General features: G+C 53.7%; 6 protein-coding genes across 6 annotated transcripts; 1 reads left to right on the top strand and 5 right to left on the bottom strand.

Moving 5' to 3' along the window:
- Positions 1–2263, top strand: ASPACDRAFT_1852753 (putative carboxylesterase). Its single transcript, XM_020197262.1, has 4 exons — positions 1–595; positions 725–748; positions 807–1085; positions 1183–2263. The coding sequence occupies exons 1-4, from the start codon at positions 265–267 to the stop codon at positions 2217–2219; spliced, it is 1671 nt and encodes a 556-aa protein (XP_020060164.1). The 5' UTR covers positions 1–264; the 3' UTR covers positions 2220–2263.
- Positions 2264–2601: 338 nt separating this feature from the next.
- ASPACDRAFT_21895 (pyruvate carboxylase) lies at positions 2602–6239 on the bottom strand (the record flags this gene model as incomplete). Its single annotated transcript, XM_020199073.1, has 2 exons — positions 2602–2709; positions 2766–6239. The coding sequence occupies 2 exons, from the start codon at positions 6237–6239 to the stop codon at positions 2602–2604; spliced, it is 3582 nt and encodes a 1193-aa protein (XP_020060163.1).
- Positions 6240–9225: 2986 nt separating this feature from the next.
- Positions 9226–15098, bottom strand: ASPACDRAFT_75350 (clathrin heavy chain). Its single transcript, XM_020204433.1, has 6 exons — positions 14939–15098; positions 14838–14858; positions 14681–14707; positions 14226–14597; positions 9945–14165; positions 9226–9886 (listed from the first exon to the last, which is right to left on the bottom strand). Exons 1-6 carry the CDS (start codon positions 14975–14977, stop codon positions 9536–9538), a joined length of 5031 nt encoding a protein of 1676 aa, XP_020060162.1. The 5' UTR covers positions 14978–15098; the 3' UTR covers positions 9226–9535.
- A 1537-nt stretch (positions 15099–16635) lies between these two features.
- Positions 16636–19266, bottom strand: ASPACDRAFT_111906 (phosphoribosylaminoimidazolecarboxamide formyltransferase/IMP cyclohydrolase). Its single transcript, XM_020195595.1, has 4 exons — positions 18818–19266; positions 18501–18627; positions 16927–18412; positions 16636–16870 (listed from the first exon to the last, which is right to left on the bottom strand). The coding sequence occupies exons 1-4, from the start codon at positions 18834–18836 to the stop codon at positions 16715–16717; spliced, it is 1788 nt and encodes a 595-aa protein (XP_020060161.1). The 5' UTR covers positions 18837–19266; the 3' UTR covers positions 16636–16714.
- Positions 19267–20181: 915 nt separating this feature from the next.
- ASPACDRAFT_39440 (INSIG family protein) lies at positions 20182–21314 on the bottom strand (the record flags this gene model as incomplete). The annotated part of the gene is made up of 2 exons (XM_020200590.1): positions 20182–20553; positions 20622–21314. 2 exons carry the CDS (start codon positions 21312–21314, stop codon positions 20182–20184), a joined length of 1065 nt encoding a protein of 354 aa, XP_020060160.1.
- Positions 21315–23034: 1720 nt separating this feature from the next.
- ASPACDRAFT_75346 (putative INO80 chromatin remodeling complex (Ies1)) lies at positions 23035–26213 on the bottom strand. Its single transcript, XM_020204432.1, has 5 exons — positions 25557–26213; positions 24955–25494; positions 24846–24899; positions 24718–24762; positions 23035–24657 (listed from the first exon to the last, which is right to left on the bottom strand). The coding sequence occupies exons 1-5, from the start codon at positions 25978–25980 to the stop codon at positions 23312–23314; spliced, it is 2409 nt and encodes an 802-aa protein (XP_020060159.1). The 5' UTR covers positions 25981–26213; the 3' UTR covers positions 23035–23311.
- Positions 26214–27269: the final 1056 nt, after the last annotated feature.

Raw genomic sequence — 27269 nt, 5'->3', positions numbered from 1 at the left:
CCCAACTTCTGCCGACGGGGTTGTGCTCTGGTGCCAATCACCATTCCCCGCGCCCTTGTCTCAGCTCGGCTATCAGTCAAACAATCTTCTTTTGTCAATGGTTTCGATTATCAGTCCCTCGGTCGATCTCTTGACTCCCCGTCCTTATATAGGCCCAAGCCGGTCTTTTCGGGAGGCATTGTTTACAGTCCTGTACATACATACCCACTTCTCCAGTTCCCTCCCCACCCCCTCACCAGCGCATTGAACCAAACCACAATCGCCATGGAATATACCAAACACCCCTATCTTCAATCTCTCGGCCAACACGGCTACATCGAAGGGGTTACTCTGCATGAGAAAACCACAAACAAACCCTACTGCCACTACTTCGGCGGGGTACGCTACGCCCACCCGCCCCCGCAACGTTGGCGCAAGGCCCAGAAGCTATCCACCTCCTACTCGTATGGCTCGAAAGATCAACCAGGCCGTGCGGACGGGCGCACAGGGATCTGCCCGCAGCCTCGCTTCCTGGATGTGGTCTCCGAGGACGGCTGGACGGAGGATTGTTTCCAGTGCAACATCTGGGTTCCTACAGGCAAGGCACCCGAGAATGGTATGTGATATCTGTCTCCCACCCCAACAACTAGGAGATAGGACAAAACCAGTTGCTGTCCCCACAATCCCCCATGTGCTTTGCATATCATAATCCGCGCGCTCAGACTCAATTCTCAACTTCAAACAGGCTGGCCCGTACTCTTCTTCATCCGTAAGTCGTCTTTCCCTTCTTATTCCAGATTCTTCCATGATGATTAACAACCCCTCAGACGGTGGATTCCTCCAATTCGGAGACCCCAATGCATTCTCCGCCGCCGCTCTCCTCGGAGAAGCCCACTTGAACGCCATCGTCGTCCTCCCAGCCTACCGCCTGAACGTGTTCGGCTTCCTCTACTCCTCCGAGCTGGAGCAAGACGCCGCCTCTGTGAATGAGAGCGTGGGCAACCACGGCTTCTGGGATCAACGCCTGGCCCTAGAATGGACCCGGGATCACATTCGTCCATTTGGGGGGAATCCCTCCGAGATCACCGTAGCAGGATACTCAGCAGGTACGCTATAAACACCTTCATTTTGCCAAATAGAAAATCACCATCCCCTACCCTACCCTCAAACCCCAAACCCCCTAAACTAACCACCCCCACAAAGGAGCCTACTCAACCTTCCACCAACTCTCGCACGACCTCTCCCTGCCCCCAGACCAATCTATAATCAAAAGAGTCTGCATCTGGTCCAACAGCCCCGTCGCGCAACCCAAACCCCCCGCCACCGCCCAAACTCAATTCACGCAGCTCCTCAACCAATTGTCCATCCCCTGCACCCTGCCCGGCCCCGAACGCCTCGAACGCCTGCGGGCTATCCCCGCCCCAACCCTCCTCCAAGCCGCCATGGCCCTCCCCAGCAACAACCAATTCCGGCCCACCACCGACGGCGCGTTCATCGCCAGCGAACTGTTCACCTCCCTCGACGACGGCACCTGGGCCCGCCGCCTCCGCGCCCGGAACATCCGCATCCTCTGCGGTGAATGTCGCGACGAGCGCAACCTCTACGCGACGTGGTTCCCTCCCTCGGAAAACTCCCTCCCCGCGCTGCGGGACCGCCTGAGCGCCGAGTACCCGCGGCCGCTGGTCGAGACCCTCCTGCAGCTATACTACCCGGACGGCAAACTGCCGCGGGGCGTCCGGGATTGGCGCACCGATGCCTTTGGGCGGGTGTATGCGGATATGCAGGTGCATAAGATGCAGCGGGGGTTAGTGCATGCCTTGGCGGAGGCGGCGGCACCGGGGGTGGAGGCGGCGGAGGCGGAGGCGGCATCAACCACAGACAACCTGGTGTATCGGTACCGCGTCGAGTATCGGCTGAAATGCGCCGATAAGTCCCTCCCGCCCAGTTGGGGCGTGACCCATGCCACCGATCAGTATATCTGGTTCTGGGGCAATGGGGAGCGGGTCGAGCCCCAGGAGAAAGCCGTGATCTGGAACGCCATGGTTGAGCCCCTGAAGAAGTTCGTGCACGGGGATTCGGATCTCCAGTGGGGGACCGTGGGTCATAAGCAGCTGAGGACCCTGATGCCGGATGGCTCGGTCCAGATCAAGGAGGATGCCTTCTGGGATGAGGCCATGCGCGTCTGGAAGGCCTTGAGGGAGGTGGGTGAGCCAGACAGCGCTTCCGTTGCGAAGCTATAATCATGAATCTCGAGCCCATCCTATTCACTGGTATGGAAATATGCCCTATCTATGGTCTTTTGGTTGACAACCAGAGAACAAACGAGATTCAGGTGACATTCCATGCATATACAAAATGTATTGAGTATTATCTACAACGTACGACATTGCGTATTTGTGACTCATAAATAACTCTACTTATTCATATATATGGCTAATATTATGTCTGGAATGGCCAGCTCGCGGTCAGAACAAACTTGAAATAAACGGGAACAAACCAACCCGGAAAGAAACGCTTGAACACAAAACACCTCAAATCCTCACAACCAAGCCGACAACAAGCGCGCATCGCGAGGAACATAAGTCATAGATTCTTTTAACATCGTGCAGTGTTCATCCTACATCAGGCTTTGACGATCTTGCAGATCAGGTCCTGACCATCGACAGAGTCACCTTCCTTGACCAGCAGGCTGGAGACCTTGCCACTGTGAGGCGCGGAGATAACCATTTCCTAGTATATATTAGCATTGTGTGTCGTACAGTAGATATAGAATGATCAAGACATACCATCTTCATAGCGCTCAGGACGGCCAGAGGGTCACCCTTCTTGACCTCGAGCCCGTCGTGAACACGGATCTCCACAACGACACCGCTCATGGGAGCACCGACCTGGCTGCTGTCGCCCAAGTCGGCCTTGGCACGGGCGGTGTTGTCGACGGACGCCTTCTTGTCGTCGACACTGACCTGACGCACCTCACCGTTGACCTCGTAGAAGACCTCACGCTGACCGGTCTGCTCGGAAAGCGGACCAATAGCCAACAACTTGAGGATCAGGACCTTACCCTTCTCCAGCTCGACGTGGAACTCCTCGCCGATCTCCGGCTTGGCCAAGAAGTAGCGGGTGGGCAGAACGGACAGATCACCGTACTTTCCAACGAACTTCTTGTAGTCCTCAAAGACCTTCGGGTACATGGCATAGCTGGCAACATCGTACTCAGTGGCAGCACCGAACTGCTCGCGGATCGTGTTCTTGATCTTAGCCAGGTCCAGGGGCTCCAAGTAGAGACCGGGGCGCTTCTCGAGCTTGCGACGGTCACGCAGGGCCCGCGAGCGCAGAGGCTCAGGGAATCCGCCGTACGGCTGACCCATCAAGCCCTCCAGGAACTCGAGGACGGAGGCTGGGAAGTCGAGCTCACCCGCACGCTCCACAACATCCTCAGCGCTCAACTTGTTGGACACCATGAACTGGGCGAGATCACCAACAACCTTGGAAGTGGGAGTGACCTTAACAATGTCACCCAGCAGGTCGTTAGCAGACTCGTAAGCCTTCTTGGTTTCGGCCCACTGCTGGCCCAAGCCGAGCTGACTGGCCTGGAAGATAAGGTTAGTCAGCTGACCACCGGGGATCTCGTGCTCGTAGACCTCGGGGTCGGGGCCGGTCAGACCAGCCTCGAAGGGCGAGTAAAGGAGACGCAGCTGCGCCCAGTAGGTGTCGAGCGCGCGGACCTGGTTCAGGTTGAGACCAGTGTCGTACTCGGTGCCCTCCAGGGAGGCGAGCAGAGCGCCAATGCTGGGCTGAGAGGTCATACCCGACAAGCTGTCGGTGGCCGCATCAACGGCATCAGCCCCAGCCTGGGCGCAAGCAATCATCGAGGCCACACCAGTACCGGCGGAGTCGTGGGTGTGGACGTGGATGGGAAGGTCGGGGTAGCGCTCACGGATGGAGCCAATGAGGAGACGAGCGGCCTGGGGCTTCAGCACACCAGCCATATCCTTGATACCCAGGACATGGGGCTCGAACTTAACCACTTTGTCCACGAGGCTAAGGTAGTATTCGAGGTTGTACTTCTTGTGGGGGTTCAACATGTCACCACTGTAGCAGATGGTAGCTTCGACGACACCCTCTGCGGCGTGAACAGCCTTGATACCGACCTCAAGCTGGTCGACATCGTTGAGAGCATCGAAGACACGGAAGATATCGACACCGCACTTCTTGGCTTGCTTACAGAAGTGGTAGATGGCATTGTCGGGAAGAGAGGAGTAGGCGACACCGTTGGCACCACGCAGCAACATCTGGAAGGGAATGTTGGGCACGGCCTTACGGAGCTTGCGCAGACGGTCCCAGGGGTCCTCGTAAAGGAAGCGCATGGCAACATCGAAGGTGGCACCACCCCAGCATTCCAGACTGTAAGCATTGGAGAGGGCGTGGCTGGTCTCGTGGGCAATGTTGAGCAAATCGATGGTACGCACACGGGTTGCCAGCAAAGACTGGTGGGCGTCACGCCAGGTGGTGTCCATGATCAAAGTGCCCTTGTTGGCACGCACGGCACGGGCCCAGGCCTTAGGGCCTTCACGGTCCAGGATCTGCTTCCAACCCTGAGTGGCGGGAGCAGAGACATCGAGAGGCTTGCCCTGAGTGTCATACAAAGTGGGCTTGATGATATCGCCCTTGAGCTTGGGCTCGCCGATCTGACCCTTGATGCTGCTGCCATTGACAGCCACGTCACCGAGGTAAGCCAACAACTTCTGAGCACGGTTCTGACTACCGACAAGAGCGAACAACTCGGGGGTGTCGTCAATGAAGGTAGTCCAGCAAGTGCCGTCCACGAAGGTGGGGTGGCTCAGAAGGGAGGTCAAGAAAGGAATGTTGGTCTTGACACCACGAATACGGAACTCGACCAGGGCACGGACAACCTTGCGGCGGGCGATTTCGTAAGTGGAACCACGGCAGGTACACTTGACCAGCATAGAGTCGTAGTGAGGAGTGATAATGGCACCAGCAAAACCATTACCACCATCGAGACGGACACCGTTACCACCAGCGGAACGGTAGACCTCGATCTTACCGGTGTCGGGGGAGAAGCCCTTGGAGGGATCTTCAGTAGTGATACGGCACTGAATGGCGAAACCGCGAGTGGAGATCTTGTCCTGAGTCAGGCCCAGCTGCTGCAGGGTAGCACCGGCAGCAATCTGGATCTGAGCCGCAACAATATCAATGCCCGTGATCTCCTCGGTGATAGTGTGCTCGACCTGAATACGGGGGTTGATCTCAATGAAGTAGTAGCGGTTCTGCTGGTCGACCAGGAACTCGGCAGTACCAGCGTTGCGGTAGTTGACGGACTTGGCCAGCCTGACAGCATCGGCCAGGATGTTGTCGCGGACGTCCTGGGGCAGGTCCTTGGCGGGGGCAATCTCGACGACCTTCTGGTGACGACGCTGGACGGAGCAGTCACGCTCGAACAGGTGGATGACGTTTCCGTGGTTGTCACCCAGCAACTGCACCTCAATGTGCTTAGGCTTGTCCAGGAAGCGCTCGACGAAGACGGTGCCGTTACCGAAGGCCGAGCGGGCCTCGGAAGTGGCACGCTCGAAGGCATCACGCAGTTCGGCTTGGTCGCGGACGACACGCATACCACGACCACCACCACCGAAGGCGGCCTTGATAATGATGGGGAAGCCATAGGTATCAGTGAATTCCTTAACTTCTTCGTAGCGCTCGACGGGGCCGGGGGTACCGGGGACGACGGGCACTTCGCAGCGGATGGCCAGCTGACGGGCGGAGACCTTGTCACCCAAAGCCTCAATGGTCTGCGGGGTAGGACCAACGAAGACCATACCGGCCTCCTCGACCTTGCGAGCGAACTCGGCGTTCTCGGACAGGAAACCATAACCAGGGTGAATGAGGTGAACGCCGTGCTCCAGAGCAATCTTGACGATCTCATCGATGGCCAGGTAGGCACCGACGGGGGTATATTGACCACGGTGACCGATCATGTAAGCCTCATCGGCCTTCTGACGGTGCATGGAAAGACGATCCTCGTGAGAGTAGATAGCGACCGTCTGTAGAGACAGTTCGTGGGCGGTACGGAAGATACGGATGGGGATTTCACCACGGTTGGCGACGAGGATCTTCTGGAACTGCATGATGGCCGAGTTGGCGCGCAGACGGGTGTGAACGGAATCCCGGTGGTGGTCATGGTGGTCGTCGATGAACTCAGTGTCATCAATTGCCTCCTCGGGCTGGCGTTGAGGAGCAGCCATGATGAAAATGTGTGATTATGTGTGAGTGATTTGGTTAAGAGAGAGAGAGAGAAAGAGAGGGAGAAGAGGGAGGAGGAGGAGGAGGAGAGGAAGGAGAGTAATTGAGGAGAGCTGGAGGGGGGGAAGCTGCGGTGACGGAAAGTGGGTAGGTAGAAAGGTAGATAAGAGGATTATGACGTTGTGGGGAGGGGAGGAGGGGGAGGGAGAGAGAGAAGTAGACAGGGAAGAAGCTCTGGAAGAACCACGACAGGGCTGGCTGCAGAGACTATAAAAAAGATATAAGAATTGAAACAGTTAGCCGACAAACCAATGATAGCCGGAAAAATAGCAATCGTGAGTCACTTTTAGGAGAAACAGACTCCGGGGGAAGTTGGAGGATTGGGGGACGGCGGGACGGGGGGGGGGGATAAAGAAAAAGGCCCGGTTTCGGAACGGCAGAGCGAACAACACGCGGGGAAAGTCGAGAGGGAGAGAGGGAGGGAATGAGTTTCTCTGGTCCGAGGAAGCACTTACCCGAGGAGGAGTGGAGGAAGATTTAGGAATGACCCCGGAACGTGTTTTGAATTGAAAAGTAGAAGAGGAGAAGGAGAAGAAGAAGAAGAAGAAGAGACAAAATGAAGAAGTTGAAGAAGAGGAAGAGTGAAGAATAAGAAGTAGAAGTAGAAATAAAGAGAGGAGGGGGTTCGGACTTGGATTCTGCGCTGCTGCAATAGGAAGGCACTGGGCGGGAAGGCGGAGAGCAGCCAAATGGAATTTACTATGGGACGTATGGATGGACAGTCCAATTCCGGGGTTGATGATAACTTACACTGTATACTTCATCCTCACCGGTACACCGGACTGCAGCTTGAGGGATGGTCCCCTCTCTCCATTCCCAGATCTGGTTTCCAGTTCGCTTGCTTGCCTACTTGCCTACTTGCCTACTTTCTTCTCAATTTGCCCTCCGTTCGTCCGGTAAATTCATTGGTTATTCGACTGATGACTATTGAATTAACGTACTCGTCCTCCCAAGACAAATGATAAGCCGATTTGCCCCTCCCCACCAGGAGAGATCACCAGACATCCGCCACCTTCATAACCTAGACTAATAATCTACTATGTACAGGTACAATAAAAACAACACAGTCTGTATCCTCACTTCTATAAACAGAACCCCAGATTTACATCAGAGCTGGCCGGGGCATAGACCACCTCTCTCGGGTGAAATAGGACGACCCTCCATAGCAATGGTGAACCTCGGGTGCTCGGGTTAATTGTTTCCCTCTGGTTATGAGGTTATGTGAACAGGCCTCGGGGGGCGCAGTGAGATCATCCCCATCGACCACCGTGAATAGGCGAAGAGGGCAGCGCAGGGCAGCGCAGATCGTCCCGCGCATGCCCGCTCGGCCCAGCCTCTCCCTCCCTCCTCCCTGGGCCCCTCCAGACTTTCTCCTCCCGCTTCAAACTCCCAAGGTGACAGACACCCCCCACCCCACTACCAAGAACAAGAACCATCACATCGCCGAACAAACAGCGAACGGGCATCCCTTTTCCGTCCGCGCTAATGCCGAGGAAACACAATCCTGCAACATGCCAAATGTCAAGTCATTTGATAGGACCAGATGGTCGATCCGATCCAGACATGAGCCGAGAAAAAAAACAAAAGAAATTCTGCTTGGCTATAATCTATTGATTGCTCCGGTGATAACGACCACCTACTACTGTACAGTTCATCCCACAACCATCTACTCCGTACTGTGTATACATGATCCCATCCCATCCCTCGGCCTCCCTGCACCATCCACACATGTCCGAACAGCACAGTACCCCGAAAAGAAAAGAAAAAATTATCCCCCCAATGGCAATTTACCGATTGATCAGAAGAAGCTGTAACCCGACCATCGTCGTCCGTTTCTACTTCCCCCCCCCGAAAAAAAAATCCCAGGGCGTGCAACTTACAAGACTTCCCGGAACGTCCACCGGTCCCCCCGTCTCCGTTTTGTGCCACCGGGACGACAAGAATGCCCTCCTTCCTAGGTTCCCTCCCTTCACCGAAGGACGGAGTTGTAGCCGGTCAGGTCACCCTTCTTGGCGCAAGTCGATTGTTCCAGGAGCCAGATTCCAGGCCCTGGGAAGTCTATGGTTTGGGATGGTTTCCAACCTTTTCCATGGTCTTGAAGAAAGTCATGCAGCTATCGTTAGCCGCCGTATCTACAGGAACTTCAACAGGTGACCACAAGTATCTCCGGACCTCTCTGTCCCGAACCCAACAACCAGCCTAGCCCTAAGGAAAACCAAACCCGCCCCGCGCGCTCTTCGAAGTGCACCTACATATTTACTCTTCCTACTCTCTCCTCTTCCAATCCGGTCCGATCGGCTTCCATGAGTAAATGCTTCAATTAGGAAAGAAAAAAAAAAAAACAATTGCAATGACAACTCGGAAAATCAATCCATCTCCCTCCGTCCGTAGACGACCAGGAATCCAGGATAAATTCTTATTCTTCCCGTCGAGGACCGTCTGTCTGTTCAGTACTACGGAGTACGTACACCATCCCTGTCCCACTCCCACCCGGCCCCCACAACTTCCATCACCCACCACAGTCGAGTCGCGGGGGGCTAAATCCTTTACCTGCACGCCGCGGCCACCACACCAGCTTCCCTCCGGGCCTGGTTCCTTTTCGCCGAACATCTATGAACTACGTCTGAATGTATACATTTGAGTAGAATCCCTGAGCGGAACAAGATACCGAGCCTAACCCCGGCGGCCGCCCTTCAGCTGCGGCTGCATCTGCCGAGATCGTCGATCCCTTTCTTGGAAGTTGGAGCACCGATAGTTCATCGCCACTATTGACGGCTGTCTTACCCGCTGTCCAAGTCACGAGGCAAGCCAGCCTCCTGTTCCGGTGATCGACTACGAAATACTACGTAGTACCAGGCCACCTACAGTACATACCACCTCTAGTAGTCCTGCTAAACAGTACGGTCGCCATTTTCCATCGATCACCGTCATGAAGTCAATAATCCCATTGTACTAAGATAATTACGGGAATCCTCCCGGGTCCACCCACGAGACAAGTCACCTAATTTTGAAGGCCAATCGAGATACATCAGGAGGAGGAGAAGGAGGAGGAGGAAAAGAAGAAAAAGAACCACTCAATAAATGGAGAATAAGAACGAGAAGATCATCAAGTAACAGAAGGGGGCTCCGAAGCATTCGACCCAGAAAACAGCGAACTGAGTCTGACCGCAAAGCTTCCCATCGCTCATGCTATACATACACTAACCCCTTGGAAAGGAAGGCATGACAAGTCGTACGTCTAGAAGGGGCGGAATCCAGTCGCCTGCGGCGTGATTCCATTGGCGTACCCCATGGGCGCGGGTGCCGGCGCCGCCGGGCCCTGCGTTAACATCAACCGCGAGCCGCCCAGAATGGGGGTGTTGTCCTCTTCCACCTTCTGCGTCTTCTCCCGAGCCTTCCGCTCCTCGTTGTCCTTCTTCAGCATCTCGATCGCCCGCGTCTGCTCGCACAGGAAGTTGATCATGAATGGCATCGTGAAATCGTGCAGCCCGTGGCGCCACGACAGTTCCATGATCACATCCGGGCGGATCAGATCGTAGCAGGCATACAGCATACCAACGTAACACTCGCGGCTGCCAATATCCACAAACTAGAGTCTCGGTTAGTCACGAAATCGGATACTTGTTGAAAACAGAATAGAGACTTACGTAGCGAAGGAGTTCTTCGACCACCTCCGACTTGCCGGAGATAGCGGCAGTCTCAATGGCATCCTTGTAGAGCTTGTCCTGCTTCGACAGTGCAATCGACTTCTCCCAGCGCTTGTTGTTGCGGTAGATGTTGGCGGCGATCTGGCGGAAGAAGATCAGGTCATGCTTCTCCAACCGTTGTGCGAGAGCCACCGCATCGAAGTTATCGTAGTTGTCCACGGAGTCACGGAGCGTCTTGTAGTCCTCCTCCTCGATCAGCAGGTCGTTGATCGCATCGTTCACAGCCCGCTTGTTCTGGGTCTGAACGTTGAGCAGGAAGGGCTTGATGAGAGGGATGTTGTCGGAGGACTGGAAAATGCGCACGACACGGTTGACGTCGACGCGGGAGGTGAGGGACTGGAGCAGGTCGGTCAACAGCAATGGCTGCTCCTGGAGATAGAAGTTGAGGGCGCGGTAGTAGATCTCCAAGTTCGCAACCTTGACAATGATGTCCTTGAAAGAGTGGTGCTCCCAGGCGTCGGCAGCACGCTCCATCATGGCCAGGGCTGCATTGTCCCATTCGTCGTAGTGGCAGTACAAGAAGACCAACTCAGGCCACAGACTCGCCTCTTCGCAGGCCCGGATCATCTTGGGGATGTTGATGCGGGACCAGAAGAGCTTGAGATGCTCCATGACGCGGTCAGGATGGTACTTGGACAGGGCAATGCCCAGCTCGGTGAACATGCCCATGTGAGCACGCTCCAAGCCCAAGCCGGCTTCCAAGACCGCGATGAGCTCATCGAAGTATCCATTACGCTCATATTGACGAACAAGGTCCTGAAGCTCTTCTGCATGGACGATCAGGTTCAGACCACAGATCTGGGCGAGACGGAATTCCTTCTTGTTCACGCAAGCCTCGTTGACTTCCTTCCACACCTTGACGCTGTTCGCTTTGCGGGCGCACTCCACGGCCGCCTGGTAGTCTTCCAGGTGAACCAGGGTGGTTGCCAACTTGGCCCAGTTGGAGATACTGGTGTAGAAGATCTTGGCGGCCTGGTGGTATCCTTCTTCGTAAGCCTTGTCACCAGAGGCTTCAATATCGGCCACATTAGTGGTCCGCAGGAAGTCCTCTAGCTCGGCGAGCTGGTCAAGGCGGGCGTAGCAGAAAGCGAGACCGGTATCAATGGCCGGCTCACGCAGTGTCTTGCGGGCCATCTTCAAGAACTTGACGAGATCCTCATCCTTGCCAGCGTGGGTGGCGGTCTCGATAACCTCAAGGTAGTTAGAGGGATCACCAGCACGGATGTACGATTCAATCGAGTCAGAGATACGGAGACCATCGAGTTGCGCCTTGGCCACCTTGCTCCAGACCTCAGGCAACTCAACACGCTCAGCGAACTCTTGAGCACGGTCAATGCTGACAATGTTCTCAACCAAGACATTGACAGCAGCAAGGAAGTTGTTGACCTTCTTGTAAATCTCGAAAGCCTCCTCGTACAGTCCAACTGAGATACACATCTCGGCAATCTCGTCGGGGCTGAACTCGTTAAGCTGGTGGATGTAATCCATCAAACGGCTCTTGTCGGCCTTAGCAGCAGTCAACATCAGCAGATTCTGAAGACTGCCATTGTCACTGAAAGGCGAGGGCTCAAGGATGATCTTCTCCAGAAGCTCAATCAGCTCACCGGGAAGATCAGCCTCAAGGAAGGCTTTGACGGCGACGGACACTTTGTCCGGCTCAGTCGACTCGGGCACTGCAGTGGCAATGACTTGATCGACCAAGGAGCGACGGTGCTGATTGTTCTCGCTCAGGACAAACGACCAGATCTCGGGATCAGCCCGCTCAACAAGGTAGCGCGCCTGAGCACGGTACATGGCATTCTCGTTGGTGATGTTGATGAGCTCGAGATCATTCTGTCCCTTACGGTAGGCAATGTATGCGAGGTTGGGATCCCGCTTCTCGCAGTACTTTCCAACAGTCAAAGTGTCATACATGTCGTTCTCCTTCAGGAACTTCTCGGGGTTGTTGTTGCTGTCGATGTAAATCTTGGCCAATGCGTTGTAGACGGCTTGCTGCTGGTTACCCGTCGCAAGGGTAGCCTCAAGGAAGGGCAGAAGCAACTTCAACCGGTTGCGACTCTCCACCTCGGAAACAAGCTCGTCGATGGGGATCACAGCCGGGTCAACAGTAGAGAGAAGGTTCTTGATGATGCTCTCGTCACAGTCGACATCCAACAGACCACCGACGACAGCGGGCGCACGCGAGGGGTTGACACGCTGGACGTAAACCTCGATAGACTTGTACTGCTGGTTCTGGTAGAGGTAGAGAACCAAGTCGTGGATGAAGTTGAAGCGATCGCACACGATGATCAGCGGCAGCTGCTCGGTCAACTTGGCCTCTTTCAAGAAGTTCTTAACCTTGTCGGGGTTGTAGTAGTTGCTCTCGCGACAGATGCGCTCCACCTCCGTGATCTGGTTCATAGCGGTGGCAGCTTCGATGTACTTGAAGTGCACCTCGGGGTCTTCGCTAAGGTTAACAATACTGCCAAGGTAATAGTAGAGACCCTCGGCGGTACGGTATTTCTCCAGCAAGGCAATCAAGCGAGAGGGGCCAAGGAGGTCGGAGAACTTGGTACAGATCTGGACAACGGCTTGCAGATTCTGGCGGATGTTAACCTGCAACATGGTGTCCATGCAGTCAAGCGTCTGCTCAACGGACAGCTTGCCGAAGTATTCCATCAACCACTCGGCGCTCAGTTTGTCGGTACGAACAATATTCCTCTTGATGGCCGCCGGGTCCTCGGTATTTTCAAGAGCACGCTGGATGAGGCCAGCATTCTCGCAGAGCTGGGAGATCCGAGGACGATCGTAGTGCGTAAAAATCTCATTGCCAAGAATGGCATCGGCAACCTGGGGAGCGTTGACAAGGTTCATCTCGAGCAAACGAGTCTGAAGATGGCCATGCTCGGGCTTGTTATCCTTCAGGGCATCGAGAAGGAACGAAGTGGCTTGCTGGATCATGTTTTGGGACAGGAACACATCGACAACGCGGTCGAGATCGATGAGAGCTCCCGACTCCTCGTTGGCGAGCTGCGTAGCGAATTCGGCACCCTTTTCAGGGTTCACACGAACGATGTGCTGCAACAGCTGGGTGTAATCCGGCTGGTAGCCAACCTGCTTAGAGTATGCGAGGATCTTGTCAAATTGGCCCGTCTCAGCAAACCCGGCAATGACCTTCTGAGATACATTGGCCTGGAGATAGATAGACAGGGCCAGATTCATGTCGTAAGGACGGATGATATCACCAAGCTCTTCGGAGGCTTCCAACTTGTTTTCGCGCATCCACTTCTCAAGAAGGTGCTTCCTGTTCTGCTGCAACACAGGGCGGACCAGCTCAACACTCTCGTACTTGTTCAGGGAGCCCTTGTCCAGCAGCATACCGAAGTATTGGAGAATGACAGACATCTGACCCGTCTGGGGAGCATTCTTGAAGCGGTTGATGGTCTCCGGGGTGCGGAGGAAACCGCGGGGCGAGTTCGCAGCAATCTTGGCAGCCTCGGAGAAGTTTCCTTGGGCGATCAGGTTGTCGAACTGCTGCTGATAGAGGTGATCCGCTCCAGGAAGACCTGCCTTGGAGGCAAGCTTGACTGCGAGGCCGGACATGGCGGGGTTCTCCATCAGATACTGGATGATGTTGCTCTCATCGACACTCACGGACAGAACTTGGCCCTTGCGGTTAACACCGACCAGACCAGCAGAGTCGGAATCAGGGGCAGTGGTGAAGATGGTTTCGCTGGAAATCCGGTTCATGAAGATGCACGTGCCGGTCTCAAGATCGTAGAGGTGAATAAAGCCGTACTTGGTGACCAAATAGACGATGTCGTACTTCTTGGAGACTTGCATGGCGACAGGGAAGTCGTTGACAGCCTCTTGAGGGAAGTATACCTCCACTGCCTTCTTCTGGAACCGTGGGTTCGGCTCCTGATGGTCGATCTCGGCGATCTGCAACTTGGCACCGGTCGGCGTTCGGACGGCGAAGGTGAACAGCTTGTGCTCGAGCGGCGAGCCTTCGACACGAATGGAAGCGAAGGCAGCAGCATGACCCTCGATGAATTGGGAGATTCCGCGCTCCTTGGAATAGAGCTGCATCGAGCCCACCACACGTCCCTGCTGCTGGCTGATTCCGACCACTACCATCCACTTCTCATCTTCGTTGACGCGGTAGTTGATGATTTGACATCCCTAGTCGCAATGCTGTTAGCACCATTGGAGACCCATGTGACAGGCCCAGAGGGTACCTACATTGAGGTTGGGAAGACGGTCAAAGATCTTCAGAGGTTGTGTCTGAGTCGGGTCAAAGACATCCCAGTGGTATACGGACTGTTCCGTGACCAGACCCAGACACTTCTCGCTGAACCACTTCCAGTACACGATATCCTCATTCATCACCGACGACTTCAGCTTCTGCTTCGCCGCCAGATCAAAGATCTGGATCGTGCGACCCTGGGCCTTGAGGGCGATAATATTGCGGTCCCAGTGCATGATAGCGCTGTCCGCGTTGATCGGCCGCTTAATGACCTCATTGTTGTTCTTCAGGTTGATGATGATGACCTGTGGCTTGTCGTCCTCATCGAGCTTTTGCCGGACACACACATAGTGGTCTGATTCTAGAGTCTGTCCAGGGAGGCCAACGTATTAGCCAGAGACGATACTGGTGCGAGGATGGGGTTGGTAGAACGAAGATGGAAACAACTTACGCAAGAGTTGAAACCAATGGACGCAGGCTAGATCCGGAAATGAGAATTGAGTCAGTACGCAGGCGAGCAATGGCTGAGGTCAGGAACGGAGTGTCGTCGGCGGGCGCGTTCGCAGATCGGACTAAGGGTGGTTGCCCAACAAAGCAATAACACATACCGCAATTTCAGCCGTTGTCAACTGTCAGTCAGACAGACAAATGAGTTAGCTCATGTTTCTCGCGCAAGCTCAGCTTGTCGGCCGAACGCAGGAGGACTTACATTAAGGAGCTCCGTGAACTTGATCGGTAGAGGAGCCATATTTATCTAAGGCCGCAGGGACGACCTCATCCACCCAACAGAACGCCACGCAAAGAAAATGACCGGATAGTGAAGGAAAGAAAGGCGACAAGTGAGGGATTGAGGAGGAGAGGAGGAGACGTGGAGAATTAGACAGAGGGAGGAAGGAGAGGTGCGAGTAAGTAGGGATTGGGAGGAGGGGGGAGGAGGAGAGGTAAACTGGGGAAGCGGAAGTGACCTCAGGAGGCCGGCGCGGGTGTCGTTGCTGAGGTGTCGCTTATGGCGGCCGTCACGTGTTGTCACCACAGGGGGGGCTGTTCCAGCCCGTGCCTGACTTTGATTATCAGACTATTTCAATCTCACCAAGGCTGAGGTCTTGAATTTTCTGAAAATAACTTGAGGCAAGTCGCTCGGTGTATTCACTACTCTCATTTTCCCAGAGCCCTCATGTGGCACCCTCAATGGCTCAATCTATTCCGGTTGCCTGCCAGTTAAGAGTGTGGTGAGAAAGTCAGCCATCAGGTTACTTTCTCAAAGAACAAGCCCATAGAGCAATCGAGAGACCAATTGACCTTCACTCAAGAGTCTCGAAGTAACCGAATCTTTACACGCAAATGCGATATCTCTATACCATACTCACGTTGTGGAAATCGCCTAAGCTATGGGTTCTGGTAAGGTCTAGGGACCAGAGCTTGTTTACCATCTATCACTCTGTTTGTACTCAGTATTGAACTGCGAGATACAACTGGATACCGACATTTAAAGGACCTCCCAGGATGTTATGAATTCAAGACTCAATTGGCATGGCTCAATCTCGTCCCCCAGGCCATCGCTAAGGCCTGGGCAGGACAACAAAGCCACATGGCCGGTTCCATCCAAACGAGCCACAACATCGATGACGTCAGCAACGGGGCCGAGACCAGCACGGCTCACCACAATCAAATCTGTCACCTTGAAACTATGTAAATAAGCCCACATCAGAGCTATGGGTACAGAGCTAAGACGTGAATTGGCTCGGTATCTTGAGGACATGAGTCGGTACCTGTGGTACTCAGCGACCTACATAAATAAATAAATTCTATTCCTGTAAGAGCGATATATATATACAAGCGACCAAGGTACTGTATGATCGAACCTGAGATAAGATGAACGCTTCGACCGACCGCCACCGAGAACAAGCACCAGTAAATATAAACATTCAGAAGCAGCAGATTGGCACACTGTATTTCGTTCTCCGCCAAGCATTGTGGATGATAGCGGCGGTAGTAGAAACCCGCCGTCACATCGCGATGAACTCCAAGATAGGTCATATTTTCTCCTCTCCCAGATCTCAAAACAGAGAAAATAAGGCAAGTAGAGTCGAAACTCATGAGTAACATCATCAAAACACTCAATGCTCATGGCAACTCTGTGCATGCGCTACATTCGTCGTGTTCGATGGAACCCACCCGGCAAATTTGCCGAACCACGTGGAATCTATGCATCAACGGCAAGGGAGTGTACTACAGTCTCGGGGCTCTTCCTAGCCTGCAGATCCTGGACTGCAATACAAGTGAAATGTCTTGGCAGATGATACATGATACAACTCTACGCCTCGACGCTGTGCACGTCGGTTCTCATAACAAGGCACTTTTTAAAATTGGGATATCGCTATTGCAGGCCTTTGATCATCACAGTTTCAGGTATAAATCATCATAAACACACAACCGTCGCAGGTGTGATTTTTTTTTGGCATGGACCCGCCCCATCCATGTCAAATTAGTGGTGGAACAGACGGGTACCCTGCTCAACAAAGACAATACCCAGCTTCTCAGAGGTTTCGAAGACGGGACGGTCGTTCTGACTACCGCTGGGAGCAGCAATGTACTTGACACCCGAGCGGGCGGCACGGAAGACGTTGTCAATGAAGGGGAACTGCGTCCATTGTTAGTTGAAAAGTGCCATGTCACGGAAGAATGGGATCAACTTACGAAAGCATCAGAGGAGACAGCAACCTCGCTCAACTTCTGCAGCCAAGACTCACGCTCCTCCGCGGTGAAAGGCGCGGGGACTTCCTCGAACACACGCTCATACTCGGCACGCTCGGCCTCGTTGCGAGGGGTCTGACCCGAGCAGAGCAAGTCGATAGCATTGCTCTTATCGGCACGCTTGGTGCCCTGCTTCCACTTGATGTTCAGCACACGATCGTGGAAGCGCATCCACCAGTTATCGGCCTTGTCACCAGCCAGACGAGTGCAGTGGATACGGCTCTGCTGGCCAGCACCGAGACCGATGACCTGGCCGTTCAGAGCATAGCACACAGAGTTGGACTGAGTGTACTTCAGCGCGATGGTGGCGACGGTAAGATCGCGCAGGGCGGAGTCAGGGAGAGCCTTCAAATCCTTAGGAGTGATGATGGTGTTGAAGGTCTTCTGGGGAGAGATGACGACATCGTTGCGGTGCTGGGAGAGCTGCACACCGTACAGCGTGCGAGTCTCCTCGGCAGCAGGAACATAATTCTCGTCCATCTGGAGAACAAGGTACTTGCCACCCTTCTTCTTAGAGAGGATCTCCAAAGCCTCGGGGGTGTAGCCAGCGGCGATAACACCGTCAGAGACCTCACGGGAGACAATCTTGGCAGTAGGCACATCAACAATGTCACTCAGAGCAAGGATGTCACCGAAGCTGGACATACGGTCGGCACCACGGGCACGAGCATAAGCCTGGGCCAAGCCAGAGGTCTCGATACCCGGAATGTCATCAACCATGTAGACCTTACGCTCCTTCTCGTTCAGGGGGACACCGACAGCAGCACCGGCGGGGGAAACGTGCTTGAAGCTGGCAGCGGCAGGGTAGCCCAAGGCCTGCTTGAGCTCCTTGACCAGAGCCCAGGCGTTGAGGGCGTCCAGGAGGTTGACGTAACCGGGAGATCCGTTCAGGGCCTTGAAGGGAAGCTTGCCCTCAACCATGTAGGCAGAGGCAGGCTTCTGGTGGGGGTTGGTACCGTAGCGGAGAGCCAGGTACTTGTCGCCGTTGCCAGCATACTCCTTGCGGAAGAAGCCGGAGATGGCAGTGTCGTAGTCGGCGGTGTGCTCGAAGGCCTTGAGGGCATAGGACTTGCGACTGGCATCGGTGATATCACCGGCCTCCAGCTCCTTAAGGAACTCAGGGTAATCCTGGGGGTCGGAGAGGATAGTCACACGGGCGTGGTTCTTGGCCGCAGCACGGAGGAGAGTCACACCACCGATGTCGATCTCCTCGACGGCTTCGGGGATGGTGACGTTGACCTTCTTCACCGTCTCCTTGAAGGGGTACAGGTTGCAGACAACGAAGTCGACCTTGGAGATGTTCTGGTCGGCCAGGTCCTTCTCGTCGGACTCGATGTCACGAGCCAGGATACCACCGTGGACAGCAGGGTGGAGAGTCTTGACACGACCACCCAGCATCTCCGGCGCATGAGTGATGGCGGAGACATCTCTAATCGGCCATCAGCTCTACCTCTTGCTGAAAAGAACGAAGAGAATATGGCCCCGTTCATGACCACATCAGTATGATGATGACTCACTCGACAGGGAAGCCCGCCTCCCGAATCAACCGCGCCGTACCACCGGAGGCAAGCAACCGGACATTCTGCTTGACGAGGCCCTTGGCCAGGTCGAGCAGACCAGTCTTATCGTAGACGGAGAGGATGGCTATCAATGGCACACAATGGTCTCAAGTCAGCCTTGAACTTCATTCAATTGACAAGCAAAGCAACAGACAATGCCCCAATGTGGAGACAGCGACCGGACCATCTCCATTCCAAGCAGACCATGAAGCTGCTGCACCCAGGTATACCGTGTGGGAGAGGACAGAGCAGTGGGCAGAACGTTCAAAACTCACCAGACTTTTGTTGAGACATCCTGAGAGACACTGACAGTGAGACAGACACTGGGAGTAGACAAGTCAGAGATGAAGAGGAGCGATGCTGGAGGGGAGAAAAATGTTCAGGTTAGGAGGAGTGCCCCCCCACAACCCCTCCACCCCTCCAGGTTGAATGGATCAATTGGAACTTGGGAAGTTCCGATGGGCTAGTCTAGTGCCGGGAAAGAGTAGTAGCACATACCTCAAACTCCGCGGGAAAGACAAGATGTTGAGCTTGGGGAAAGGAGTGAATGAAGAGTAGAGATCAATTGCAAAACTCCAGGGAATCAGGAACGGAGTGGTAAAGAGTTTGCCAGGTGTGGCTCAGGTGCAAATTGTTCCAGATAGCTCCAAGAGCAAAAAAAATAAGGAAGCTGAGGGAGGGGTAAAAAGTGCCCATCTTCTGGGATTGCCAGTGCGGTTCTTGCTTCATCACTGCTCAGTCACTGTTCCCGCCGCGGGGTGCTTCGCCGCTTTCGGACTTGGAGTGGATGGCTGCCAGTGGCGATTACTAACTCAGTGCTGTAAGTGGAAATCATCTGATAGATCATCATACCTCTGTGCCACTGTGGGTAACTGTGGTGCTCCCCCGGGCCGGACACTGGCCTTGCCTTTTCAGGTGTGCGCAAAATAAGGCTCATACTGTACAGAGTACTTAGCTCAATTATGCTAGATGCATAAGAGCAGCTTACTCATTACAGCTTGCATCGGCAAAGAAGCTCGCCTATCAATCACATGATCTGAGCACAGACCACCCACACACCCTACAAAACCCGCGCTTCGTCGCGGCTTCCTCCTTCTCCTTTTTCCTTTTTTCTTCACATGAACAACGCATTAAAATAACATTCTTAAAAAAAGCGTTCCTACGAGGATATACTTGTATAACCTATGAAGTATGGAAATCGTCAAACAGAATGGAGACAAACTGCTCTATAGCAGAGTGTCGATCTTGGGTGCAGTGCCTGCTTGAACTCCATAGTAGGGATTGCAATGATTGATTCTACAATCCTTTTCGCGCCTCTTAATGATGAGTCGCGTCGTAACACCCAGAAGAAGAGGAAAACAAGAACAAAAAAAAACCCGTAGACGTTTCTCACTTCTGCTGGCAAGGTCTGACAGATCTGATGCTCGGGGTAAACTTATCATTTTCTATCCAGTAGCAGACCATCATGTCCGGACGGGGCATAATAAGGAAATGCATGCTGAGAAGGGCAAAAGCCCAGGGCATGAAAATGAGACAAGAGGGGTGTGTATTCAAAGGTATTACTATTGGTGTTCAGATGTCGTGAAGAAGAAGAAGAAGAAGAAGAAGAAGAAGAAGCAACGTCTCCTCATCAGAACGCTCACTTCTTGAGCGACTCTCTGCCGGAGTTGCCAATGGCCAATTGCCGGCCAATGTTTCCGAAGCAAACGCAGGCGCAAAACAGAACACTGGCAACCCATGTCCGCACAGCAATGCTCTCCTGCGTGACCCCAATGTCCAAACCGAAGTCCCGCCCCGTGACGTTGGCCAACAGGAGGGTGGGGCTAGAGGGCTCCAGAGAGGATGGCACCAGATCGGGGTTGACGCCCAACACAACGCCCATTCCAGCCAAACCAACCACAGTCGACAAGACGAACCCTGTCCGAGTGCGGTCGATGAGATACCATAAGACAGGGTTCACCAGTGCGAGGGTTACCGAAGCTTGGGTCGTAGATTCCCAGGGTAGTCGACGCTGAAGATCACAAGTAGAGTTAGAGATTCGACTGACGCTTAATGTAAGCCAGAGATGGCACGACTTACCATAGCAAATGCGATTCCGACAAAGGCTCCGACGCTGCGGACCGCCGCCACCCACGACAGTGTGCGTTCGGCAGTTTCCTCGTCACTCGCCGAAGAAGCAGCTCGCTTGCCGTCATTGATCAAGTCATCCGAGAACTGGTCAAACCAGGGGAGTACGTTGCCCAGAATGACTCCCGCAACGCCCCAGAATGCCAGATATTGCCATGATCCGTAGTAATGGACGTTTTCCAGCTTCACCGGAGTGATCCAATGATTCTCGTGCAGGTGGATCGTAATGATCCCGTACACCACGCCGAAGCCAAGCAGGAAGGCGCTCTTCAGCGCCTGGGGGAGAATGACCCCGCGAAAAAGTCCCTGACTGAGGCGTGACCGCGTCCGCTGCAGCTTCCCCGGTGCTGGCCCTTGGATGACTGGCCGAATACCAGCATTCAGAGCTTCGGGGGTATGCGCTTCCGTGCCCCAAGGCGAAGAATCGTCGCGAGTGCCTTCAAATGCGGTCGGAGAATAAATCCCGACAAGAGTTGGCGATGTCAGATTCATGATCGATACGTTGCGGCTGACATTCGTCGAACCGGCTTCGCGCGGATTCAACAGGTCCGGATTGGCTGGCTCGGCAGGGGAGGAGGGCTCTTCGGGGGTAAGGTCGAACGCGCGGCGCGGACGCGGGCGAAGGATCGTGGACTCATCAGACATGGCAGGCGAGAACGTTGATGAAGTATCTCGAGTTCAATGAGAGCAGAGAGATGCAATGAATGGCGATTGGCACGATAGAGCAAACCAAGCAATAGCAGGGGGTTCCTTTTCTCGTTAAATGCTGTGAAAAGTTGTGGGCGGAGCTCTAAGAAAGTCAGGCTGGCGCTCCAGTGGCTTTTAAAAGTCCAAGTAAGTAGAAGTCTGGACAGGCCGAATTGCGCTCTGGGGTTTATATGACGATCGTGTCAGCCAACGTTGTGTGCTTCGGGGTGGGGGTGTGGAAGACGAGCGGCAGAGGATCGGAGAGGAGAAAAGAGAGGGCCAGAGCGTGCTAAATGCTGCAAACACAGAGACGGTGGCCAGATATGGAGGGGATGGAAGGAATGCGAGAGGAGAGGAGAAGAGAGAGGAGAGATTGAACCACAAACCGATTGGGTCACTGAAGACTAACTTCAGCAGCTAGTTTCAACGCCTCGGTGGGTGGAGCAGAAGCACAGTACGAGGCTACTCGAGTGTGACCGTGGGTGACCGTGGGTGACCGTGGGTGACCGATGGGTGTGGGCTGGTGGTGGTGGTGGTGGTGGTGGTGGTGGTGGTGGTGGAAATAGGGTGCAGGATCTGCAATGGATCGACAGAACGGAAGGCAAGAGAGAAGAGAAATCTTGATGAATGATACTTGTAAAAGTGAGAATAGTGTCTGGGTATAAGTATATTCTTCGGAAAATACTTCAAAGAACAGCAACAATTGAAAGAATGTGGATTATTTTCATGAAACGGAAGAATAAATAGACTGAGACTCAATACTCACGGCGGAACGAAGTAAATAAAATACGTTTGGTAGGAGGGAGGAGGTTAGGAAGCAAGAAGTACGAGTAAGAGGTAAGGTACTGTGTAAGTAACTTAGCCCTGGGTAGGAGGTACCGTCCGTCCCTGTTACCACTCACTGTTATTCAGTCAGGAATGTTGGGGGGGGGGAAAGTGGAAGGAAAGGCAAGACTCAAGGAGGAAAATCCACCGAATCCACCACCGCCCCGGCAGAGGGGAGCCCACCCGCAATCACATGCAAATTGACTGACTGACTGACTGACTGACTGACTGACTGACTGTCTTACTCATGCCTACTCCCATCCTAATGAAGGAGGGAATCTTCCCAACAACATTCAGAACCCCCCGAGTTCTCCCCAGTAACTCACCAATTCGTTCCAATGCAAGTGCAATGCAAATTGCAAAATCAACCGATATTGGTCCTCAGTAACCATCTTACTATCAGACACACAGTCTAGCATCCTAGGTAGGATACACAACATATCAACCGGGCATGTGATGACGACAGCGTGTTCTTTGAAACTGTCAGGCACAGACACAGAACCCCAACCTAGGTTTTTGCCTCCTTGCGTCCCCGCCTACAGTCCCCGTAGCATGTGTCAACGTGCTCGTCCTCATGTCGTCAGGGTGCAGGTGTTGCTGAACTAGCTCCATGCAACAACCCCCCAAATCCGAGAGCCTTTCCGACTTTCTACGGCACAGGTTCGCCCAGGGGGGCAAGAGGGAAGAGAAGGTTGACCCCACCTCTTTCCCCGCAGTATACCTGCATCCTCTCCGTCACGCTACGTCCGGGGCAACTTCGTTCAGAGCACAGCAGAGAGCGAGCGCATGCTTTCCAAGAATGCTCCCTGAATTACATCATATAAGAAGCTTCAACCAATCCCGAAGGGGGGGTATGTAGAATTGATGGCAGGGAAACTAGAAGGGCAATACATGTGGAATTGAAGTAGAAAACATAGATAACCTGTTGGGGGATAATCGTACACTGTAAAACAAGACACAAGGCAGAAAAAGCGAAAAGAGAGACTCAGGCTTGATGGAGCAGGTAAAGAGTAAGGGTCGAAATATGCACTAGAGAACCTTCAATCACAACCAATGCACACCCGAAGTGATTTGACGGAGGCCAGGCGCTTGGAAAGCTCAAAGCCCCAACAAAATCCGGAGGAAAATGATCAGATATCGGTCATAGGCTCGTCTTTATCATCAGCTAGAACTGTGTCGCCCTCCGCGCCGGCCACCGAAGAGGTCTCGCTGGCAGCATACCCATTGCCACCTTCGAGCGTGGAAGAGTTCTCGTCAGCGTCCACCTCCGCTTCTCCTTCATCGAGATCTTCGTCATCAACTTCTTCGTCGTCATTGTCATCGGATGAGAGACCTTCCGCATCCTCATCTGCATCGCCTGCCTCCATAAAACTATCCTCATAGCCTGGTTCTGCCGGTCGAGATGTGCGAGCCGCTGGTGTCGGAGCGCCGTCATCATCTCCGCTCCCCTCGCCGAGAAGTTCACGGTCAATGTCGTCTAGTCCTTCCTCACCTTCATCGTCATCGCCCAGGTGGGTCGAGCCAGGCATTGGGGAGAGTTCATGGTCACGACCAGGTGCCTCCAGACCATCCTTGGCCGCGTTCGGGGTAGACGCCACTGCGTCCTCGGCATCGCGCTGGGATCGATTGCGGTTAGCTTTTGACCGTGAGGAGCTCGCAGCGCCTGGCTCCTTGGCGGATGGGGTACTGGCAGCCGCATTAGCGAGCTTGCGCTTGGCATTGCGAGCAGCACGAGCGCGACTACGAGCGGATGATGGGATGCGCCCAGCAAGATCACCCGAATTGTCCATAGCAAGCCTCATCTCCCTCGCTTTCTGGCGCTCCTCACGTTCGGCCTTGCGATCACGCCTAGGACCATTGGCATCGTCATAATCCCATCGATCCAAGCGTCTGGCGGCCTTGCGGATCACTGACAAAAAGTAACTAGCACTTTCACCAAAGTCTTCTTCCTCGTCGGGCTTCGGCACCAATCCACCCTTGCCCCAGGCCTTCTCCTCCTCATCTGTGTCATAGCCTTCCGGGAGATTCGAAAGACGACGACCATAGCGGACAATAGGTATCTCGCTTTCTCGTTTCGCACGCAACACGCGGTACGCTTCGCTCTTGCGCTTAGCTAGAATGTACTCAATCCGCTGTCGACGGTTCTGCTCGACAGCCAGTTGATGTTGAGTGAGAGGTCGTGGCCGACGGGCGGAGGTGGGCTGGGTGGTTTCTGTAACAAATCGATTCAAGATCGGGTGGCCCGAGCCTGGAGGAGCTGGAGAAGCAGCGTCAGGTGTGTTTTCCATCTTGGTTCTTAAGATGAGACGCTGCTGACCAAGAGAACGGTTGAGTGAAGACTCTCTTTTGGGCCTCTTGGACCGGGAGCGCGCAGACTGTCCGGGAGTTTGATAGTCGTCCTCATCATCTAGTGGATGGCGCTTGGTGGATGGATGCAGAGGGGTGGACATGGTGGACAAGCGACCGTCACCGCGACCTAAATAGCGTGGAAGATTAGTGAGGCGAGAAAAAGAAATCGATGGATTGAAGTGCTCACCAGACAGATCTCCTGATGCTTCGTCGTCGAGGAGGTCAGGCAGGCCTGGCATGTAGGTTAGTGAATTGGCGTTCAGAAAGAGTTCAGAAAGAGTTCGGAAAGAAGGATATAAAAAGCGTGCTGGATACCTTTCTTAGAGCGCTTAGGCACTCTGGGTAGTGGCTCATCGTCTTCCAGGATACCTGTAGACCGGTGTTAGTATTCTTATGTTAACCAAGGCAGGATATTCACACTCACGTTTACGTTCCAAGCGCTTGGCTTCACCGTAGTCGAGTTCGGACTGGGTATCCACATTCTCCTCGTTTGCCTGTTCTTCGGTAAGACTCTCGAACTGAGGAACCTTGATAGGCAAACCTCCGGTGCCTTCACCGTCCAGACCGGGACCGAAGGGATTGTCAAGCGCTGCCTGTGCGGAGAAATCACTTTCCAGATACCACCACATCAACCACAGAAAAGCTTTGGCTCTGCTCCGACTACTGAGTGTGCCCCTCATGACCAGGTCAAAGAAGTCACGGGGAGGGAAGAAGTGCATTTCCGACACCTTGGGGGCATATTGGGCCAGAACAAAGATCAGATTGACGGGGTTTGTGCGGGGTTTTGCCTGACGCTTGATTCTGTCCAGCGTGTTGGGCTGGTCAACGTCTTCAGATGCGCCTTTGAGAATCGACTTGAGACGAGGAGCATCTTGCAACTGCTTATAGGCATTAGGGTCCTGTGTCGCTTGTAGAGAAGGAATGGAGTGATAGGTCCGCAACTGAGCACGCATCTCGGGGAAGACTAGGAAACATGTCAGCGTCATTGTCCATGTAAAGCGCACGAGAGTAGAAGACAGGACCCACAATTGAGTGTGGTGTTCATGCGTCCAAAATTGACCAGCAGACAAACCATAGCCATGCTGATGGCCGCCTTCTTGTCACTCTGCAATTTATCCTTAAGGATCTTACTCGTCTTGCTGCTTCTCGCCATAGCATCGATGTAGATGTCGGCAAAGTCCAGGCCTTTCACCCCATCAGGCCAGCGAGTGAAGACCGGGGTTGTATCCTCGAAGACAAGCTTGAGAAACTGATACTGGATGTCCTTGCGCCATAGAGGAATTCCATCCTCCTTCTTTAGGTGCCGGATTTTGTTTCCCGAATAGACCGAGCCGATCGTACCATTCGCCTGTCGCCTAATGCCGACCGTCATGTTATGGGTTTGCTGTTCGTCGGGGGCCTCGGACTGCGCCAACGACTCGTCCGCGACGCTGCTCTCGACCTCCGCCATCTTGTATTGGGAAGTGACGGGACCGGTAAAGCTATGTCCGTGCAGTGGGTAATGAGTTTTCGTGATTGATCGCTGTGGCTCTGGTTTCCTGTGTTACCACGGTGGACAGCAGATGGTGCAAAAGCAAGGAGTCGAGAGTGATGGGTTGGATGGGACGACCGATCGATAAGTAATGGACGCGGACGTTCAAGGAAGGACTCGATGAAGGACTTATAACTTTCAAAGCAGCCGAAAGGATTGTTAGAGAAAGAGAGGTAGCTAGATGGAAATGCGCAAATTAAGAAGGAAGGGTGACGGGCGACAGTGACAAAAGGAATTGAGAGGAAGTGAGTAAGTTGACAAAAGAGAAAAGGAAGCTGGGTGAGGATGGCGTGGGAACGTGATCCGCGAATGGTGATCTTATTCTTAATTGATTGGGGGCTCATTAATTCCCCCGGCCGGTAAGTTACAGAACGCGGGTCTGACTAATGATTCACTCTAACGTAATCGGTAAGCGAGCGGAACGCGCAAGCGAGTGGAACGCCCAACTCGTAATTCTGCTTTATATACAAATTTGAAGTCAAATATCAACCTTTTTACACCGTTCAAATTGCCTCTTCTTGGTGTTTTACTCTTGCTGGACACCATGTCCGTATATGACCAACTTTATTACACGAAGAACAGCGAGGTGGCGCGCGCCGGCGAGGCTGTTCCTCGCCGGCCGCAGAATCAGCCCGTTGGATTCCCAAGGCTTCATCTTCCTCACGAGCCCGGCGAAAAAGCTGTATAGCTTCATGAACTGTAGCTCCTTCGAGGCCTGCCAATTGGCGATTACTTCGTTTCCTCTTCTTAGTCTGGTGTTCGTCTGCAGCCCGTAAATCATGATTTTCCTGTTCAAGTAAGGCTGCCCTGTTTAACGCGATTTCGCAGCCTTTGATGATATATGATAATGCAGTTCTCATTGACTCCGGAGGACTTCGTGTACGTTCACGCAGTAATCTCTCGATTGTAGTTTCATGCTTCTTCAATTGCCTCGTATTTTTAGGTGTTTTTAGTATAGAAGAAGTGGTAGTTTGACTTCCAGTAGGAGTAATCTCTCGCAGGCTATACATCAGCTTTCCAAGCACCTCGTCCGGCTGGAAAGGCACCAAGCCGGAAGCTGAAAAGGCGTTCTGTATAGACGATTTCTTAAAGGCAAGTTCTCGGGCTTTGGGAAATGTATCCAAGAAATCAACCTTATCAATATGGTGGATTCCTTGGCGAATTAGCCGTTCAATCAAACCACCGTATGCCTTCTTAACGGCGCGAAG

This window comes from Aspergillus aculeatus (assembly GCF_001890905.1).
Source record: "Aspergillus aculeatus ATCC 16872 unplaced genomic scaffold ASPACscaffold_2, whole genome shotgun sequence".
Taxonomy (NCBI): domain Eukaryota; kingdom Fungi; phylum Ascomycota; class Eurotiomycetes; order Eurotiales; family Aspergillaceae; genus Aspergillus; species Aspergillus aculeatus.
This window is presented reverse-complemented; position numbering and strand designations above follow the sequence as displayed.

What these genes read in the sequence shown, in the direction of transcription:
- ASPACDRAFT_1852753 (XM_020197262.1), top strand. Translation starts at nt 265, where the DNA reads ATGGAATATACCAAACACCCCTATCTTCAATCTCTCGGCCAACACGGC. An exon ending in AGGCAAGGCACCCGAGAATG is followed by an intron (nt 596 to 724) that starts GTATGTGATATC and finishes AACTTCAAACAG; the next exon opens with GCTGGCCCGTACTCTTCTTC. An exon ending in CGTAGCAGGATACTCAGCAG is followed by an intron (nt 1,086 to 1,182) that starts GTACGCTATAAA and finishes ACCCCCACAAAG; the next exon opens with GAGCCTACTCAACCTTCCAC.
- ASPACDRAFT_75350 (XM_020204433.1), bottom strand. Translation starts at nt 14,977, where the DNA reads ATGGCTCCTCTACCGATCAAGTTCACGGAGCTCCTTAAT. An exon ending in AGTTCACGGAGCTCCTTAAT is followed by an intron (nt 14,859 to 14,938) that starts GTAAGTCCTCCT and finishes TCTGACTGACAG; the next exon opens with TTGACAACGGCTGAAATTGC. An exon ending in ACCGTCTTCCCAACCTCAAT is followed by an intron (nt 14,166 to 14,225) that starts GTAGGTACCCTC and finishes CATTGCGACTAG; the next exon opens with GGATGTCAAATCATCAACTA.
- ASPACDRAFT_111906 (XM_020195595.1), bottom strand. An exon ending in GAGGCGGGCTTCCCTGTCGA is followed by an intron (nt 18,413 to 18,500) that starts GTGAGTCATCAT and finishes ATGGCCGATTAG; the next exon opens with AGATGTCTCCGCCATCACTC. An exon ending in CTGTCTCCTCTGATGCTTTC is followed by an intron (nt 16,871 to 16,926) that starts GTAAGTTGATCC and finishes CAATGGACGCAG; the next exon opens with TTCCCCTTCATTGACAACGT.
- ASPACDRAFT_75346 (XM_020204432.1), bottom strand. Translation starts at nt 25,980, where the DNA reads ATGGCGGAGGTCGAGAGCAGCGTCGCGGACGAGTCGTTGGCGCAGTCC. An exon ending in GCCTAAGCGCTCTAAGAAAG is followed by an intron (nt 24,763 to 24,845) that starts GTATCCAGCACG and finishes CCTACATGCCAG; the next exon opens with GCCTGCCTGACCTCCTCGAC. An exon ending in AGCATCAGGAGATCTGTCTG is followed by an intron (nt 24,658 to 24,717) that starts GTGAGCACTTCA and finishes CACGCTATTTAG; the next exon opens with GTCGCGGTGACGGTCGCTTG.